Genomic DNA, 17,629 nt, shown 5'->3' with positions numbered 1-17,629 from the left:
GGCGGCGGCGGGGCGCGCGCCGCGCCGCTTGGCGGCGCGCCTTACATCCTTCCTATACAAAATGTACTGAGGAGGCGCTTTTTGAATTACACTCAGGTGGCGTGGCGCGGACGCCCTTTGCGCGCCCCGAGACACGCGACGCATAAGTGGGAACGCTGCCTAGGAAGGCTGGCCGTATGTTGTCAATTACCTCAAACGTTTTATTAATTGCATCGTTCGGTTACCTGCTTAAGGTTTATATTCGCACGGTTGAAAGAAATAAAATTTCATTTATTTTTATTTGGTTTTGACTTAATTCTTGAAAAACTGCCGTTATAATCATTTCGCTTTGTAGTATTTAATGAACACTTTCGTTTAGCTTCATTACGTTCCGAAACTACTAAGAATGCCAGTAATTTAAAACGGCAGGTAACCAAACCTGTTTACAAAAAGATAACGGTGCATCATGGCGCATCGTTACTCGATTTTATAGGTTATGTTCACGTTATGTTACTTATGTTTCTATCCCATCTTTTCCGAATACTAGATTCACGTGGTAAGTACTTGCTTTTATCCTCGTCGCCACTTGTAATGTCATGCTATTACACTATATACATTGGATTGGCTCGCCAATACACACCGCACGTCCGTCCTCTATCGCACTCGGACACCGACTGCCATATGTACTCGAGACACCTATACACTACAACGTCAAAAATTTGTATGCAAATTGTCAGTTCAAACTGACACTGACAGATGTCTGACACTGACTGATAATTGTATGCAAATTGACAGTTCAACTGACACTGACAGCTGTCAGTGTCAGTTTGAACTGTCAATTTGCATACAATTTTTTTTTAGATTATGAATTTTTAAGACTGTCTGTTGCAAGCCTAATTTTTTCAAATCGTATACAATTTGTCGCAAAGTCTGGAGAGATATAATCCAATAAAAAAAAAACTGTTCAATTGTCTATGTTCATAACAAAATTCAACTTTATTCAACACCCGAAACCCGCATGTGTTTTCAATAATTATTAATTATCGACATGTTAAGAACTTGTTTTTATTGTTAGCAGATACTTGCTAGGTTATCTAAAAGAAATATACGGATACTCTAAAGGTTTGATATATTCATAAAACCAAAATGGCAGACGACGAATGGCAAGATGAACCGGTCGGGGCGATGTCCTCAGCACCCGTATCTTCGGGATACGACAGCCGTCCGCGAGGAGGTGGAAGAGGCCGTGGTGGACGCAGTAACGATTCCAATTGGAGAGCACGTGGCCCTCAGACCAGCAGTTACGACGATCGGTACGACAACAGAGATCGCCGGGGCGGCGGCGATGGACGCAACGGCGAACGCCGGAATTTTTCTCGGCAAGATGAAGGTAACAGAAAAGTAATTTCAGTTCCTTCCTCTAAGATCGGTCGTGTAATTGGTAAGGGCGGGTCCAAAATTAAAGATTTAGAATATGATTCTGACGCTAAAGTAAAAATCGGAGATACTAGCGGCGACCAAACTGATATTACGCTGACGGGTACTGATGAGGCTATAGCTAAGGTAGAGGATATGATTCAAGATCTCGTCAAAGATTATAAGCCTTCTGGATCACGTGATTTGAACACCAGTAACAGCAGTAATCAGTCTGGTGAGTTTCTTAAAAAAAATGAAAATGGTGTGGAAGTTATTGACTGGTCTAAGTTGAATTCGTTTTATGAAGAGAGCCAGAAGGAACGCTGGAGCAAGCTACCACCGATCATCAAAGATTTCTATAAAGAAGACCCTAAAGTAGCTTCAACATCCCCTGCTGAAGTCAGTCGTTGGCGTAAAGCAAATCATGATATTCAGGTAAAGAGAACTTTTGATGACAAACCTGGGTTAAGGCCTATTCCCAACCCAGTTCTGACATTTGAACAAGCATTCCAACACTATCCTGAGATTCTGGAAGAAATTTATAAACAGGGCTTTAAGCAACCCTCTCCAATTCAAAGTCAAGCCTGGCCAGTTTTGCTAAGAGGTGATGATTTAATTGGTATTGCTCAAACAGGTACTGGCAAGACATTAGCTTTCCTTTTGCCAGCTCTAATACATATTGAAGGTCAAACTACCCCGCGAGAAGAGCGAGAAGGACCATCAGTGCTTATTTTAGCTCCCACTAGGGAACTAGCATTACAGATTGACAAAGAGGCGTCCAAGTATCAATACAGAGGTATTAAGTCAGTGTGCTTATATGGAGGAGGAGATCGTAAACAGCAAATCAAGGTAGTGTCTAAAGGTGTAGACATTGTCATTGCAACTCCAGGACGACTAAATGACCTGATAATGGCAAGGCACCTGAACATTATAAACTTCTCCTACATTGTGCTTGATGAGGCTGACAGAATGTTAGACATGGGCTTTGAACCTCAGATCAGAAAATCCTTGTTTGATGTCAGACCTGACCGCCAGACGGTTATGACCTCAGCCACCTGGCCCACAGGTGTGCGACGCTTAGCAGAGTCTTACATGCAGGATCCTATACAGGTTAATGTGGGTTCACTGGATCTTGCAGCTGTTCATACAGTTACACAAAAAGTTGTATTCGTGGAGGAAGATGATAAAGAGCAGTATCTTCTAGATTTCTTAAACAACATGGAGCCTACAGACAAGGTGATAGTATTCTGTGGTAAAAAGGCAACAGCAAACCACATTTCTACCGAACTGGCAATAAGAAACATCAGCTGCCAAGCTTTGCACGGAGATAGAGACCAGAGTGACCGTGAAGCGGCACTGGAAGAAATGGTTGATGGGACAGTAAACATTTTAATCGCCACCGATGTCGCTTCCAGAGGAATAGACATCAAGGATCTCACTCACGTCATTAACTTGGATTTTCCGCGTCACATCGAAGAGTACGTGCACAGGGTGGGCAGAACCGGTCGGGCGGGAAGGACAGGTATATCACTATCATTGATAGCGAGGAACGACTGGGCACACGCAAGAGAATTGATAAAAATTCTCGAGGAAGCTCATCAGGAAGTACCCGAAGAATTGGAGCAAATGGCTCAGAGGTTTGAAGCCATGAAGTTACGTCGCGACGCGGGAGGAGGCGGGCGAGGGGGCCGCGGCGGCGGGCGCGGGCGCGGAGGGCGAGGAGGTTACGGCGGCGGCGGGCGCGACGGGGGCTACGGTGGCGGTGGCGGTGGCTACGGCGGCGGCGGTCGCGACGGTGGCTACGGCGGCGGTCGCGACGGTGGTTACGGAGGAGGTGGTGGTGGATATGGGGGGAGAAGGGACAGATATTAGTCTCTCTTCTTAATGGGGACCCCAAAATTGTCGCAATCTGAGGATGATGTTATGCTTTACTAAACAAGACAAAGTCTTCCACACTAAACTACAAAACACTTAAAATAACAACTTATCATCTTAACTTGGGGAGGTATTCCACCTGTCCGATTTGTATATGAATCACATAATTTTTTAAGCAAAATTGACATCAGATCTGATAAAGAATGTGGACAAGTGGAATACCACCCTTAGCTACTTTTTGGAAACTCCCTATCCATGCACTATTATTATTACCATCTTCTCATTAATATACTTACCTATATACCTAGTTGTAAATTTTTTGGACTGAAAATAAGCCAGAGGCTTAAAATATTGTGAGTTAATAATATTATATTGTTTGTTTTTGTTTTCCTCTTGTTGCAAGTCAATGAAGATGACTGTGATCTAACAGTAGACTGTTAAAGCAATGTTATAGTTTATAAGGTACACATTAGAATCATGCAATTCACGGCAAACTAGGCAGGAAAGGGTTAACAGAACTTGCAGAATAAAATAACAATGTCTGTGCTTAGCTAACACACCGATTTGATGCTCTGTACGTATCAGTCTACTCTCAATACCTGACGCTATTGCCAAGTAAGTTATGTGGATAATTACGTTCCTAATCTCTGATATATTAAAAACCTGAGCATTCTTCCCTTATTTTCGTCTTCTCGTGACTGAGAATTTTGTCACGTTCGGAACGTCGTGAAAATGAGAAACATGATCACATGATCAAAATAAACTAAGAGGAAAGAATGCTAGGTTTAGTATTTCTGTGATTAGGAATTTAGCTACACTTTTAAATCTCTATTATGAATTATGAAGGGTGTTATGTGACTATCATGAATATCATGATCATAAAATTCGTAAAGTTGAAATCAATAGTATCATTTCAATATACTTATTTGATGTGTAGGTGCAGTCTTTATTTTTTTTATAATGCAAGTATTTTCAAATAAGTTTTTGCCACCTAATTCGCCGTGAAAAATGAGAATGGTTCAGTACAAATTCTTTATAAGTTTATAAACCACTGAGTAATAAAAAATATTACTTTAAAGCTGTATTATTTTTTTCTTAGAACTGGTTACATAATAGAAATAAAAAGCGGTGTAGTTTTATGGTATATAATATGGATAACATTACATGTTATGTTTTAATTTAATATCGTTAGGACCAGTAGCCTGCCACACTGCTAAAATGAAGCAAAAAAACAGCAATATTCATAAGATTTCCTATCAAAGTAGCGTAGCAAATTGAGATTAGCCTAAATACGGAACCCTAAAAATTATAGAGGTAACATTAATAACATCCTTAGAATAGTATGTGCTTTCTATTTTATGACAACCTCGTGCAAACATTTTCACATTAATGAGATAAATTTCTGCCAGACGTAGACTTAAGACTATACAGACACTGTCAGTGCAATAACGATGTTGATGACTAAATAATTTCTGTTAAAATTGTATTCAAAGAAACTTTAAATCTGTACAAATTCATAACATAACTAATGTTGTTCGAGGGCAGTGTGTTTTATTTAATAGACATTTAGAGGTAAAACATTAATTAATACTGTCAATAGGCTCGTGACAGCATGCCTTACAGGCGTTAAATAAATAAAGTCATAGTAGAAATAACGTTTGTAAATACATGTATAATTTCTAAAAGCCTATTATGTGACAATAACCGGAGCGTCTTAGACGATTTCTAGTCTCTTCATCTCTTTGAAGAGTTCGGCGCCCATCTTGGCGGGGGAGCGTGTGACGATGACGTTGGCCTTCTCGAGCGCCTTGATCTTGTCCATGGCGCCTCCCTTGCCGCCCGAGATGATGGCTCCGGCGTGGCCCATCCTGCGGCCGGGCGGCGCCGTCAGCCCGGCGATGAACGACACCACGGGCTTGGCTTTCTGGCCCTGGAATTACAAATTTCGTGATAGACGAAAACTGGCACGCCTCGATGACGACTTTGTGACTACAAAGTTACACCTACGTCAGTACATACTCAAACAACACGCTGTGCTTCAAACGGAAATTCGAACTAAACAATGTTATCTACAAACAAAAAACACTGTTGTGTTAAAAATAACTGTAATACTATGTTGTCCTTATTCAATACGATAAAATACTTTGGAACTCAATGTCAAAATTCAAACTGATACTACACACTAAAATTTACATCAAAATTTGGAAATCATGATTGAAGTTAGCGACGAAAGCCAATAAATAAAATTAGTTACAACTGATCGATGATGGTCGATATATGCTCAGATTGTCTCAACAAGATAATGCGTCGGTTGATTCTGTACAGATGATATAATATATCTTCTTAAATGTCAATGGGATGTGAGATAAGATAAAGTAAACCTTTGGATTGGGCACCATTGTAGATCCATACCTTGGACTGTTGAGTGACAAAAATAATTAACAACTCAAAATATGTAAAAATTTGTAAGCACCTAAACTTGTTACATTATCAACACTGAAACCGTGATATAACCGATTAACCCCTCGTATGCTCAGACACGGATCCGTGCGTGGGAATTTTAATCTATTGCTTTAAATGTCGAGATCACTATTGCCCTTTGTTCGAATATTGGCGTTTAGCAAACTTTGAAAAACGTCATGCCTAAAGGTACATATACATACCCCTCTTGCATTCTAGCGAGGCAGGAGCAGGACAGCGGTTCGATGGTGTTGCCTCTAGGCTTGTGCCGTTTCGTTCGTTGATCGGAGCGCTCCGATCTTGTTCAATCGCTCCCACGAACTAGTTCGCTCTTTTAGGTCTTTGCTCATTTAGTTCAGTCAGACCAGCGACCACTACGGTCGGAAAGATCAGAACGAATGGGACCGACTAGTGTCAAAATGATACGAATATTCCACAGACAATAACAATTCCGGGCCGAAAGGTTGTAAGTGACCGAAGCTTAATATGAAAACTTGACGTTTTTGTGTCGCTTTGCTAAATACCTCGCTCCCGGTCGGCGCCGTCACACACTCTTTCTTGATCCAAACCGCTCGCGCTCGCCGATCCTATACTGAACTAAATGAGCAAAGACCGATTCACGGAGCACGGAAAGATTCAGTTCATTTCGGTCATTGATGGGATTTTATTCCTAACAGTTCAGTTCGTGAACGACTAAAATTGACTGTTTCCAACGCTTTGGAGACACAGTCTAGAAAGCCTTTTAGCTGAGGGTCTACCATTGACATGGAAAAATCTCTACATCGCACTTGTACATTTATTTATTTAAACTTTATTGCACAATTGGAAAAAAGTACAAATAGCGGACTTAATGCCTTAAGGCATTCTCTACCAGTCAACCATAGGACCAAACAGAAATTACACATACGACTACGAATCATAGATTTTGTAGCATTTATTTACCGTGTTGTGCTGGATGAGGTATTCGGACGCAAGCTCCTCGGCGTTGCCTCCAATCTCTCCGATAAGGATGATGCCCTTTGTGTCCGGGTCGTTAAGGAACACCTCCAGACAGTCGATGAAGTCGGTGCCGTTGAACGGGTCGCCGCCGATGCCCACGCATAGGGTCTGGCCTAGCCCGGTCTGTAAAATAAACATAGTAATTTGAGCACATGAGTAGGTACAAGAAACATTGATTGCTGCTGATGTGCAAGTTGAAAAAAAATCCTTAAAAAAACCTTGGATTATTTAGGAAAGTTTCACAAGACAATAAATTTTAAATTGATTTATGTAATTGGAAAGTAACAATCTTTATATAAAATTCGGGAGAGTTTCAGAACTTTTCCCATCTCGAAAATTTCGTGTAGGCACATCAGTACAATACCTACTTGACTTCTCTAATTTTTCTATAGGTACTCCATTTGCTTCATCTCTATAACGGTCCGGTGAGTTACGACTTGCGAAATAGGTAATCATAAGTTTTATCGTTAGAACTTTGATCGAGAGCAGGCAATAACGCTGCGATGTAATCTTCTAATAGTAATCGCTAATCAGTGATGCAAACTAGAATATGTCAGTTACATCTTAAAATCATGAATTGAGGAACCTGTATAAAGAGTCTGTGTGGGATGGCCCACAAAGTACATAGTAGTAGTAGATTCGTTGGATTCTTATTTCGTCGAATATTAAGACCTTATTAGGTAGGTCCTCTGGATTATGACGTCCTAATAAATCCGGCGGAAACAATAATCCGACAAATCTGAAGATACAAAAAAGTGGCGTAAGAACGAAGTCAACTTTCATATGTTTATCATTCATTGAAATATGATCATAGGTTTTCTCCGTATGGTCCTTTGCTGCAATTTTCTTTAATGAATGTTAAGTTTTCGCCCAAAATTTTCTCCAACGACTAAAAAAAATTAAGGGGAAAACCGGCCAAGAGCGTGTCGGGCCACGCTCAGTGTAGGGTTCCGTAGTTTTCCGTATTTTTCTCAAAAACTCCTGAACCTATCAAGTTCAAAACAATTTTCCTAGAAAGTATTTATAAAGTTCTACTTTTGTGATTTTTTTCATATTTTTTAAACATATGGTTCAAAAGTTAGAGGGGGGGGGGGGGGACGCACTTTTTTTTCTTTTAGGAGCGATTATTTCCGAAAATATTAATATTATCAAAAAACGATCTTAGGAAACCCTTACTTATTTTTAAATACCTATCCAACAACATATCACACGTTGGGGTTGGAATGAAAAAAAATATCAGCCCCCACTTTACATGTAGGTCCCCCTACCCTAATAAAACATTTTTTTCCATTTTTTATTTTTGTACTTTGTCGGCGTGATTGATATACATATTGGTACCAAATTTTAGCTTTCTAGTGCTAACGGTTACTGAGATTATCCGACAGACGGACTATAAGGGACTAGTTGACACGGAACTAAAGACAGACATGGCTGGAAACAATAAGGGTTCCTAGTTGACTACGGAAGTCCCTAAACCATTGATTTGGGAGAAAACTTAACACTCACTAATAGTTATTTGTTATACAAGGGGGCAAAGTTGTATTTTAACGCCGAGTGTGGAATTGAAAAACGAGCAAGTGAAAGGATTCTATAGTTGAACCACGAGCGAAGCGAGTGGTTCGAGAATAGAATCCTGAACTTGCGAGTTTTTTAACACACGAGAAGTAAAATACATTTGCACCCGAGTGTAACACAAAACTTTTCCTCTCGCTATAGCGAGGAAACTACAATGCAAAAAATGCGTTTATCACTCCTTCCAATAGTTCCACAGGTGGTAAATCATCTTTATTACTAGATTCACCTACTTTTATCAATTTTAAAGCAGTTAATTTGACTTTATTCAAGGTCAAATTACTTTACCCACTAGTGGATAAAATGCGTTTTTACCTGCTGGTATTAAAGGACAAAACACGTGTTTCCGAGCTAGTGAGGGGAAAAGAAAATTGCAGCAAAGGACCATCTTTCGTGATGGATCACGCGAAAACTATAAGTGCTAGAACCAAAGTGTCAATGAATGATTTGTAGTAAATTTATTAAGGATTACTTTATTCCTACACGCTTTTTCTGTATCTTCAACGGTTTTGTCAGAAATCGCGAAAAACCGCATTTTCGGCTATTTAAGGGGGGGAAGAGGGGTGACGCAGAGGGCGGAGGGATGGGGAGGGTTGATGAAAAATAACTTCGGCCTGTAATGTACATATCCCAATCAAAAAAAAATCTTCTATTAATTATGCCAACATTTTCATACATAACTTTCCAGGAGCAACGTACTATAAAGAGTCTGTGTGGGATGGCCCACTAAGTACACAGTAGTAGTAGATTCGTTGGATTCTTCTTTCGTCGAATATTAAGACCTTATTAGGTAAGTCCTCGGATTATGACGTCCTAATAAATCCGGCGAAACAATAATCCGACAAATCGGGCACCAACCTAAGTGGCCTAAGGCCGATACTATCATATGTTTATCATAGAAATATGATCATAGGTCTGACATAGTGTGGTCACCCTACATGATACATTTGTATGAGAAAAGTTATGTCTGAATATCTTTAAAACCAGACAACGAATATAAAATATTAGAAGGTGGATATTTAGTAAAAAATTTTACTAAATGTTGAAGTACTTTCGAGTGTCTGTGGTGCTACAAATCTTAAGATATTTACATTTTTAACTTTCTCAAAACATGTGGACTGAGTGAGCACTTACAAAAATTTATTATAAAAAAACCTGACATGTTAGTGGTTTGTTTTGTATTTTACAAATTAACTAAACTATACACATATAATAGCGGTATAAATCTTATGTTTTTCATCAAAATTCGGCTTTTCAAAAGTGTGAGGATTGAGTGAGCATAAGAAACTATTTGTAAAAAATTAAATACGTCACTAGGTGATCTAAAATTTATAGAGGTAAGTTGGCATATTTTTTACTAAATGTTAGTATATACTAAATATTATATGTTAAATGAATACATTCACTGTTTTTACAAATTAATATTGTTTTAGAATTTTATAAATGATCAGCATAAAACATTGCCACAAATCCCCAGCAGACAGTTCCCGTTGTTCCCTCACTTAAGTCCCCATATTCACATTTGATAACTTACCTCAGTGGTCTGATGGCAGGCCTCATAGGTAAGTGTGCCAGAACGCGACACAACGCCGATGCATCCCTTCTTGTGGACGGCAGCAGGCATGATTCCGATCTTGCATTTCTCTGGCGCGATGATGCCGGGACAATTGGGACCGACCAGGCGGGACTTGTTCTGCCTGAGCAGAGCGTGTTTTACTCGCACCATGTCCTGGAAATTACGCAGATCTAGTGTTATCATTATCACATAGTAATGTACTATAAGAGTCAGATAAGATTGGTAAGTGGTAAACCTTAAAAGTGAATAACCTACAACCACATAAACTGCTATCTGTTCAGACGGCGAGATCTTCAAAACCCCACTTTTGATCGCATAGTATGGAAATTCGGGAGCAGGAGGTTCAGCTCAGAATTTGTCACGTACGTAGTGTCAACCTCTAGCGCCTTTTTGAGCAACATAGCGAGCAGAATTAAGCGCTCGACGCGACGTCTTTTTCCAAGGTACAGTTGGCCCGACGCGAGTGGCAACACTGATGGGGGGCTAAGCGCTTGAAGTTGGCAAAATGCTTTTTTTAAATTTTTTTTAAGTAACTTTTTGTTTACACTTTTTGTCTTGGCATTACACTACAAACAGTACAAAAGGTCACCGAAGGTCGGAAAGGGTAAAAAATAGGTCACGCAGTATGTTCCCTAACTACCGGATGTTTGATTGTTTGTAATTTGTTTGAAACCACGATCATCGAAAACCCTATCACGTCGACATACGGTCTACCAAAGATATATTTAAATAAGATTCTGTAAGTACTGGTTTTTATCACATTCTCAAAGTAAAATTCTCTTTATCTCATGATACATTAAGTGGTAAACAAATGATGCAAGTTCTTTTACTAGCGAACATCGCGGATTCTGCAAGCGTTAATAATAAAATCGTACAGATACATTACATGTCATTAATACCTTCAGTCAACTGTAACGATATAGCAGTGTTTTTCCTGTTTATGATGTTTAGGTGTGATGTGTGATGAAAGATAGACTATGCATATTTATAACAGATACTGGGTAGGACAATCCAAATTTACCTATACTCAAAATGTGATACTACTTATTAGACGATTGTTTAAAAATTTGCCCAGAGATTTCGCTGGAATTTTGCAGATAGTCAAGGTTTACATGTGCTAGATGGGTGCAATAATAATATGTAAGTGTTAAAACGAATAAGGTCAGCTGTGTAGGCAGTTGAACCACTTTTTTCAGTATTTTATTTTATAAAGCCTCCACAACACATGAATGTTTTGACGGCTTGCCGTGAGTGGGGCGCGATGCGACCAGCTTTTGATCGCGCTCAAGCAGTCACACACAAGACAGCAATGTTGCTTCTAGGGAGAGTCTCGCGCGCTTTTCCCCGGCGTATGACATCCGCCTCTTATCACACCCCTATCAAAACGCTCATGTGTGGCGAGGCTTAAATCTTTGTTCATCTCCCATGTGCCACTACAATAGATAAACTCACGTGTTGCGGGACACCCTCTGTGATGCACACAATAAGCGGGATTTCAGCTTCAATGGCCTCCAGGATACCTGCCGCTGCCGCCGGAGGGGGAATGAACAAAACGGTTGCCTCCGCCCCTGTCGCGTCCTTAGCTTCCTTCACGCTCTTAAACACTGGCTTGCCAAGATGCTCTGTACCAGCCTTCTTTGGCGATACTCCACCAACGATCTTTGTGCCATAGTCGAGGGCTTGCTGGCTGTGGAAAGTGCCTTGCTTGCCGGTGAAACCTTGTACTATAACTTTTGTTTCGGATGTCAGTTTGAGGTTTTTTCGTGTCTCATGGTATGGGGTGGAATAAAATCTGACATTACCTAGTTTTACACCATCTGTAAAGATAAGATTAGCTAAAGTGACATAAACAAACCAAGTGACTGTTGTAGATATTATCAAGTTTTTGTGAAAGTTTTAAAATAGGCATACCTAAAGCATCTACAGGAAACAAAACATTATTTCAATTCTGTTCTCAATATGTTTAAACACAGCAAAACAAACCCTACATGTTTAATAAAAACTTACAGAACAAACACACAAATTTTTCTTTATGTTATCCTTATTGATAATCTTTATCAATAAGGATAACAATATCTGGGGGACCGAGCGAAGCTCGGTTCTATTTTATTTAATATTTCACGTCTTTAGATAAAAAAAACTCTTATAAATACAAAAACAAAAACTTTATTTTTGGCCGGGATTCGAAACCGTGACACCTACGATCTATCTGCGTACATTAGACCGACATCGTCCGACTGAGCTAAGCGGAATCGATGCGCGCGCGGCAAAATTAACGACCATATTTTACGTTTACTAACGCGAAAGAAAAACTCACGAAAACTCAAAAATTCGCGTTTTCCGGGATCTAAGGCTACGATAGAACGATTTTTCACCCCCGAAAACCCCCATATAACAAATTTCAGCAAAATCGTCGGTATATATAAATAAATAAATATACAAGAAATGCTCTTTTAAAAGTACAAGATAAGATAAGAAAAAAAACAAAGAAATCATAAATGAATACAATTTATTGCAAACAATTGCAGTAACCACTGTTTTATTTCATTGTTCCAACTATTTATTTTCTAATATAATGTAAGATTAAGTATTTTACCTCACATATGAGTACAATCAAAAGAAACATTGTAATGATACTCATGATTAATGCTTAAATTTTAACTAATGTACACACATGAGAATAATCGGGTTGTCTATTTTACAAAGACAATGTGGAGGAGGTTGAAACCAAAGTTGAAATTTATTTTACTGGTATACAGGGAGGATGATGTTTTTCACTATTGGGATCAAAATAAGAAAAACCCATAAATGCAAATAAGTGCAGTCTCAATGCACTGTCTCCCTCTCATTGTTTAATACAATTGAAACAGTAGTACACTGACCAGAGTCAAAGGCCGGATGTATCAGTTTATATACAATTTACTAACAAAACATCTGATAACACAATATATTGTTTGATTGATCAAAGGTCAAGTATTGATTGACAAGCACAGTCTGTATTAGGGCACAAAATTAACAAATACCAACATACAGTGTCTCATTGTACTGATTTGCATAATGAAAAAACTACGAATAGACAAGATATTTATAGATGAAGGTCTCGGTGATCATAACTAGGGTTGTAATGAAAACGACATTGATCAGCCATCTCTCGTTGATTGTAATTAATCTTGTTTCTCTTTTATTACTTCCAGGTACTAGGTAAATGGTCTAAATGACTTTAATCTATCCCGATATGTTATGAAATAGGTGTTAATCTGATAGGAAGGTTAACTAATTCGCCGTTGTAGTAAACGGAACGTCAACTATCACGTCACACGCGTCATCGTTACGAGAACCCTGTGCCGGTACTTGACCCGTAGATAAAGATAAATGTAATTATGTGGCATGGTTATGTTAATTACCTCTAAAACGAGAGAAAATCCTAACGGAGACAGCCATCGTGAAGGAGAATTCTGAGGCGGAGGAGACACGGCAAAGATGATTTTTGACACTGACAGATGATGACGATTACGTAATACAGGGAGAATAGAGGTAAGGAGGAAAATCTGTCGAAGTAGAAAAGTAGCAAAAATAACCGGCTGAGGCCCTTTAATTGCAGTTACAAATCTCTCCGCTTGGAGCGCATGTCTCGCTCAATGATCAACGACGTGACATGACATTAGACGTTCTTTTCTCTAGGCTGATTTCGTCCAAATGAGCAAGTTACAAGGACGTACATGGTAAGGGGGCGCCAAAATCGAGAATGTGGAAAAATATTATACCATACAAAAAATTATACGTTGCGTGGGCGCGCACATATCACAAAATGGCGAGAGGATTCGGAAATTAATTCACCTATTGAAAATCTAGATTTGAAATTCAGATTAAGTGGAAAGTTGCACCATATTGCCATTCATAAGGGCGCTGTTGCTAGGGCGCCGTAAAAGGAGGATTCTAGCCCTTGACGAACCACATTGTGCGGCGAACGGCAAAGTAACGTAACGTCGCTATCCAAATGCAAAAATATGAGTCTACCTGATAGTCCAAAGCGGAGTTCCTCATAAAGCCAAAGACGCAAAACGTCTCAGGGAGGCGCAATTTTGTGAGCCGCAGCAGATGGTGAGCGAATTTCAAAGCACTCAGATCACTTAGTGGCAAAATACCGAAATGGGCGTCCCGACGGTGATGATCGAGTCCGCAGTTAATCTCTTAATTAACTCTTAAGCATTATTATAAAAATAATAGTGATGGCGAAATATAAGGCCTAAAAGTCGGGAACATAGGCGCCCTGTGAAGTCAAAATACCCCAAAATATGTCAAATACCGCAGCTCTGCAGAAAGCAGACGATAAAAGCTTGAAAGTCCGCGGATTCGCCGCTGGCGGGTTGTCTTAATTAATCGAGTCAATAGGAAAAAAATCGCGCTTACTATTTATAATTATCTGCTCTTTTAGTTAGGACAAATTCCGAATCTGCTTTCCTGACTTGGCCACTATAGTGCCCCATTTTGTTTGTTATTTTATGATATTCACATGATATTCACGTTCAGCCACACGTAACTATACTATTAGCGTGCGACTACGAAAGTTCAACCATTTGTCCCTTTCGCACTCTGTCTGATGAAATCCATAAATTTTGTATTGCGTTAATCATCAAATTACGGCATTACTATGAAAAAAATTTCGCGCTCGCTACGCTCGCGATTTATTTTCCTAGTTAGTGAATCTTCTTCCCAAGGGCGCCGAAAATGTATGCCCTGGCGGTGAACTAGTGGCACCTTTTTTTTTTTTGTTTAGGGGGGGAAAATGCGTTCCGCATACCACTCGGGTGCGAGGGGGACCCGAGCGGTTATGTGGGACTCCCGTATTGGCTAATGAGGCCACGGTATACCCACTAAAAACCCCCCACATGCCACCTCGCCGCCTTGTTGGCGAGGTTACCGGTACACTTGCGCTTACATCGGCAACCCCACCGGCGGCAGCCGCACACGTGCGGCTTCTCCGCGGATGCCCAAAGGCCCTCCACAGTGAGTGCGCCAGATGACAGGGCGCACCTTCCTCCTCGGCCGCTTACAAGTACAGTGACGGACCCCCTCGAGTCCGCCACAAAGAGGCCATGGGCGCCAGAATGTTCCGGCGCCCAGCGGTGGAAATGGTCTTTGGTTCCACCGCTAACCAAGTCGGCCGCAAGGGATAGGGAGAACGGCGCACCGTAATACCGGCACTCCTCTTCCCTTGCGGCCCCACCAAAGCCGCTACAGCGGAGCGGCTCCGCCAAGGTCGCAGGGGGTAGGGAGAGTGGCGCACCGCTATACCATCACGCCTCTCCCCCTGCGATCCCACCTCGGCCGCCGAGGACAGGGAGAACGGCTCACCGCAATACCGACACTCCTCTTCCTCGACGGTCCTCCACCAATGCGTCACAAGCGGGCTTATGAAGCCCACTTGGAGCATCCTCCTCGGGCCAGCTCGCCCAACAACAAGCCGGCCCTGGTTGCCTCTTCGCTTCACCATGGGTGACCAAGCTACGGTTACTAAGCCCCTCCACCACGACAAAGTGAGCAACCTGTGGGGGGGAACTAGTGGCACCTCGTACAACTGGTCGCCAAACCCGTCGCAATAATGTTCCAGGGGAAACTGCGGAGATATACTACCGGCGAAACGTATATTATCCTTTCTTGGAACGTTTGATGTCCGCGTTAGATCCGAGTCATTGGTCAACCCTGGAGCCTGAAAAAAAACCTAGACCAGCTATTGGGGCCATCAACCAGTGTGATCCAAATTTCTTTCCTTCGATCAGAAAGTTGCTATTGATACTGGCCACTTTGCCAGTATCAACAGCAACTGCTGATTCAAAAGGTTAAAAACATTTTTGCGTAATAGGACGGGACAAGAGCGCCTCACGGGGCTAGCCTTTATGTCTATCCATAGGGAAATAGCTGCCGTAATAATAGACGCTAATGATATTGCCAATCAACTAATTTTAAGAAGAAAACGATTAAATATAGTTTTGTAACAAAGTAGTGTCTTTTATTTTGCATCATTATTAATTAAATGTTCGAGACCTCTTTTTATCCGGTTGAGTTCATGACCCGGGGGGGGGGGGCCCTTAGACTTTCTATTAGGGAATGCAACCGAGTAGTGAAAAAACCGAGTTGCGGTTAAAACCGTCCGGTTTTCACCGATTTGAAACTCGGTTTTCAATCGAGTTAAACTCGAGTTTTTTCGTTGAAGGATTTTTTAATAAAAATACTAAATACATTAGTTAAGATGCAAATTCTCACCTAGAAACTGACGTAAAGCCAATGTAGATTACTTTACTTGTTCAAATATTTCAAATTACAGTGATCACTTTACTTTTTCAAATTACTTGTAGGTAATTGTTATTTGAACTTCTATCAATCTATCTCTAATCTATCTTGCATTATCCCGGTATTTGCCACGGCATTCACTGAAGCCTGGGGTCCGCTTTGACAACTAATCCCAAGATTTGGCACATGCACTATTAGCTTTATGAAAGCCTTTGGCGTCTCACCTTCCAACCGGAAGGATCCTATTGGAATTATTCCGGTTTCCTCGTGATGTTTTAATTCATCGAGAAGCGACTGGTAAATATCAAATGACATTTTGCACATATGAACTCATTGGTACGAACCGGGGCCCGGGGTTCGCGTTCGCACTCTCTTACCACAAGGCCACCAGCGCTTTTTGAACTTTAACGAACATTTTGTTTTTGTAGTAGGTACTTACGTTGTTCAAGATTCACCTAATACGCCAAATATCTAATATTTTATAAAAGGCAACTGAACGGTGTTTAAGAGATTTGTAATTGTAACATAATATGCTATTTTCACGCAATTGTAGGATGAAAGAAGAAATTTCGGTGCTTTTTTTTCTTTTGCGGAGACACTGTAGGTAAAATTAACTAAAAGTAAAGTTTTGCGGATGCGGTGTCGGGTCTGGGTTCATGCTTAACAATCATATAAAAAAGTTTTGAAGGAGCTTATCTTTTCCACTTCATCAAAAGCGACTGTTTTATTTGATAAAAATACAAAAGACAATACACGTATACCGTTAAGGTTTATGGAATTCCCTGGATTTATTTATTTATTTATTTTATTGGATTCCTCATGAATCCCATTATTAGAACTCGAGCTTGACAAAATTACGTCTTGAAAACCCAACATGCTTAACAAACATAACGAAGAAAACAAATCAACGCGTCATGCGTCTTTAAAACTTTCTTTCTGATCATCATCAGCGATTCCACTTCATCAAATGACATTCTTTTTAATGTTATTCCTTTTCTGATAAAGATACAAAAGTCACTATTGGTGTGCCGTTTAGATTTGAAGAGTTCCCTTGATTCTTCATGGAGCCCGCCACCAAAACACGAGCTTGACCTAGTGTTGTTATAAGACTAGTCTTGAAGACTTTTAAACCTTAAAGACTTGCAAACCCTAAAGGTTCACGCTTTAAAGACTCAAGCGTTAAAGGTTTTAGCTCAGAAACGGTTCAGAACCTTAACGACTCAAGCTTTTTATGAGCTCTTAAGAGTGAGTCTTTAAGACTCGGGCTTCATAGAGAGCTCAAGCCCCCTAAACCTCGAAGGCCTGTGTCAAGCTTTAAGAGCTCAAACAACGAGCTTTATAGGCAGATAGTATTTATATTTAACCCTTAATTTGACGGTGTCGGTTTGGTAGATTATAGGGTTCCGTACACAATGGGTAAAAACGTAAGTCTATTACTAAGACTCAGATATCCGTCCGCCC

General features: G+C 40.4%; 2 protein-coding genes across 3 annotated transcripts; one reads left to right on the top strand and one right to left on the bottom strand.

Moving 5' to 3' along the window:
* The first annotated feature begins 969 nt into the window (after positions 1–969).
* Positions 970–4,348, top strand: LOC125226330 (ATP-dependent RNA helicase DBP2-A). The gene has a single exon (XM_048130290.1). The coding sequence runs from the start codon at positions 1,126–1,128 to the stop codon at positions 3,265–3,267; it is 2,142 nt and encodes a 713-aa protein (XP_047986247.1). The 5' UTR covers positions 970–1,125; the 3' UTR covers positions 3,268–4,348.
* Positions 4,349–4,401: 53 nt separating this feature from the next.
* Positions 4,402–13,411, bottom strand: LOC125226338 (succinate--CoA ligase [ADP/GDP-forming] subunit alpha, mitochondrial-like). Of its 2 annotated transcripts, XM_048130300.1 has the most exons (6): positions 13,282–13,411; positions 11,330–11,694; positions 9,836–10,030; positions 6,673–6,852; positions 5,683–5,688; positions 4,402–5,200 (listed from the first exon to the last, which is right to left on the bottom strand). In XM_048130300.1, the coding sequence occupies exons 1-6, from the start codon at positions 13,316–13,318 to the stop codon at positions 4,985–4,987; spliced, it is 999 nt and encodes a 332-aa protein (XP_047986257.1). In that variant the 5' UTR covers positions 13,319–13,411; the 3' UTR covers positions 4,402–4,984. The 2 variants fall into 2 exon arrangements, with proteins under 2 accessions (XP_047986257.1, XP_047986264.1); XM_048130307.1 differs by lacking the exon at positions 5,683–5,688.
* Positions 13,412–17,629: the final 4,218 nt, after the last annotated feature.

The sequence above is a fragment of the Leguminivora glycinivorella genome, chromosome 1 (assembly GCF_023078275.1).
Source record: "Leguminivora glycinivorella isolate SPB_JAAS2020 chromosome 1, LegGlyc_1.1, whole genome shotgun sequence".
NCBI classification, from domain to species: Eukaryota; Metazoa; Arthropoda; class Insecta; order Lepidoptera; family Tortricidae; genus Leguminivora; species Leguminivora glycinivorella.
This window is presented reverse-complemented; position numbering and strand designations above follow the sequence as displayed.

Excerpts from the sequence above, each read along its gene's own strand:
- LOC125226330 (XM_048130290.1), top strand. The coding sequence starts at position 1,126 with ATGGCAGACGACGAATGGCAAGATGAACCGGTCGGGGCGATGTCCTCA.
- LOC125226338 (XM_048130300.1), bottom strand. The coding sequence starts at position 13,318 with ATGGCTGTCTCCGTTAGGATTTTCTCTCGTTTTAGAG. Across the intron at positions 10,031-11,329 it reads CAGAGGGTGTCCCGCAACAC|GACATGGTGCGAGTAAAACA; the intron begins GTGAGTTTATCT and ends CGTAATTTCCAG. Across the intron at positions 6,853-9,835 it reads CCTGCCATCAGACCACTGAG|ACCGGGCTAGGCCAGACCCT; the intron begins GTAAGTTATCAA and ends TTTATTTTACAG.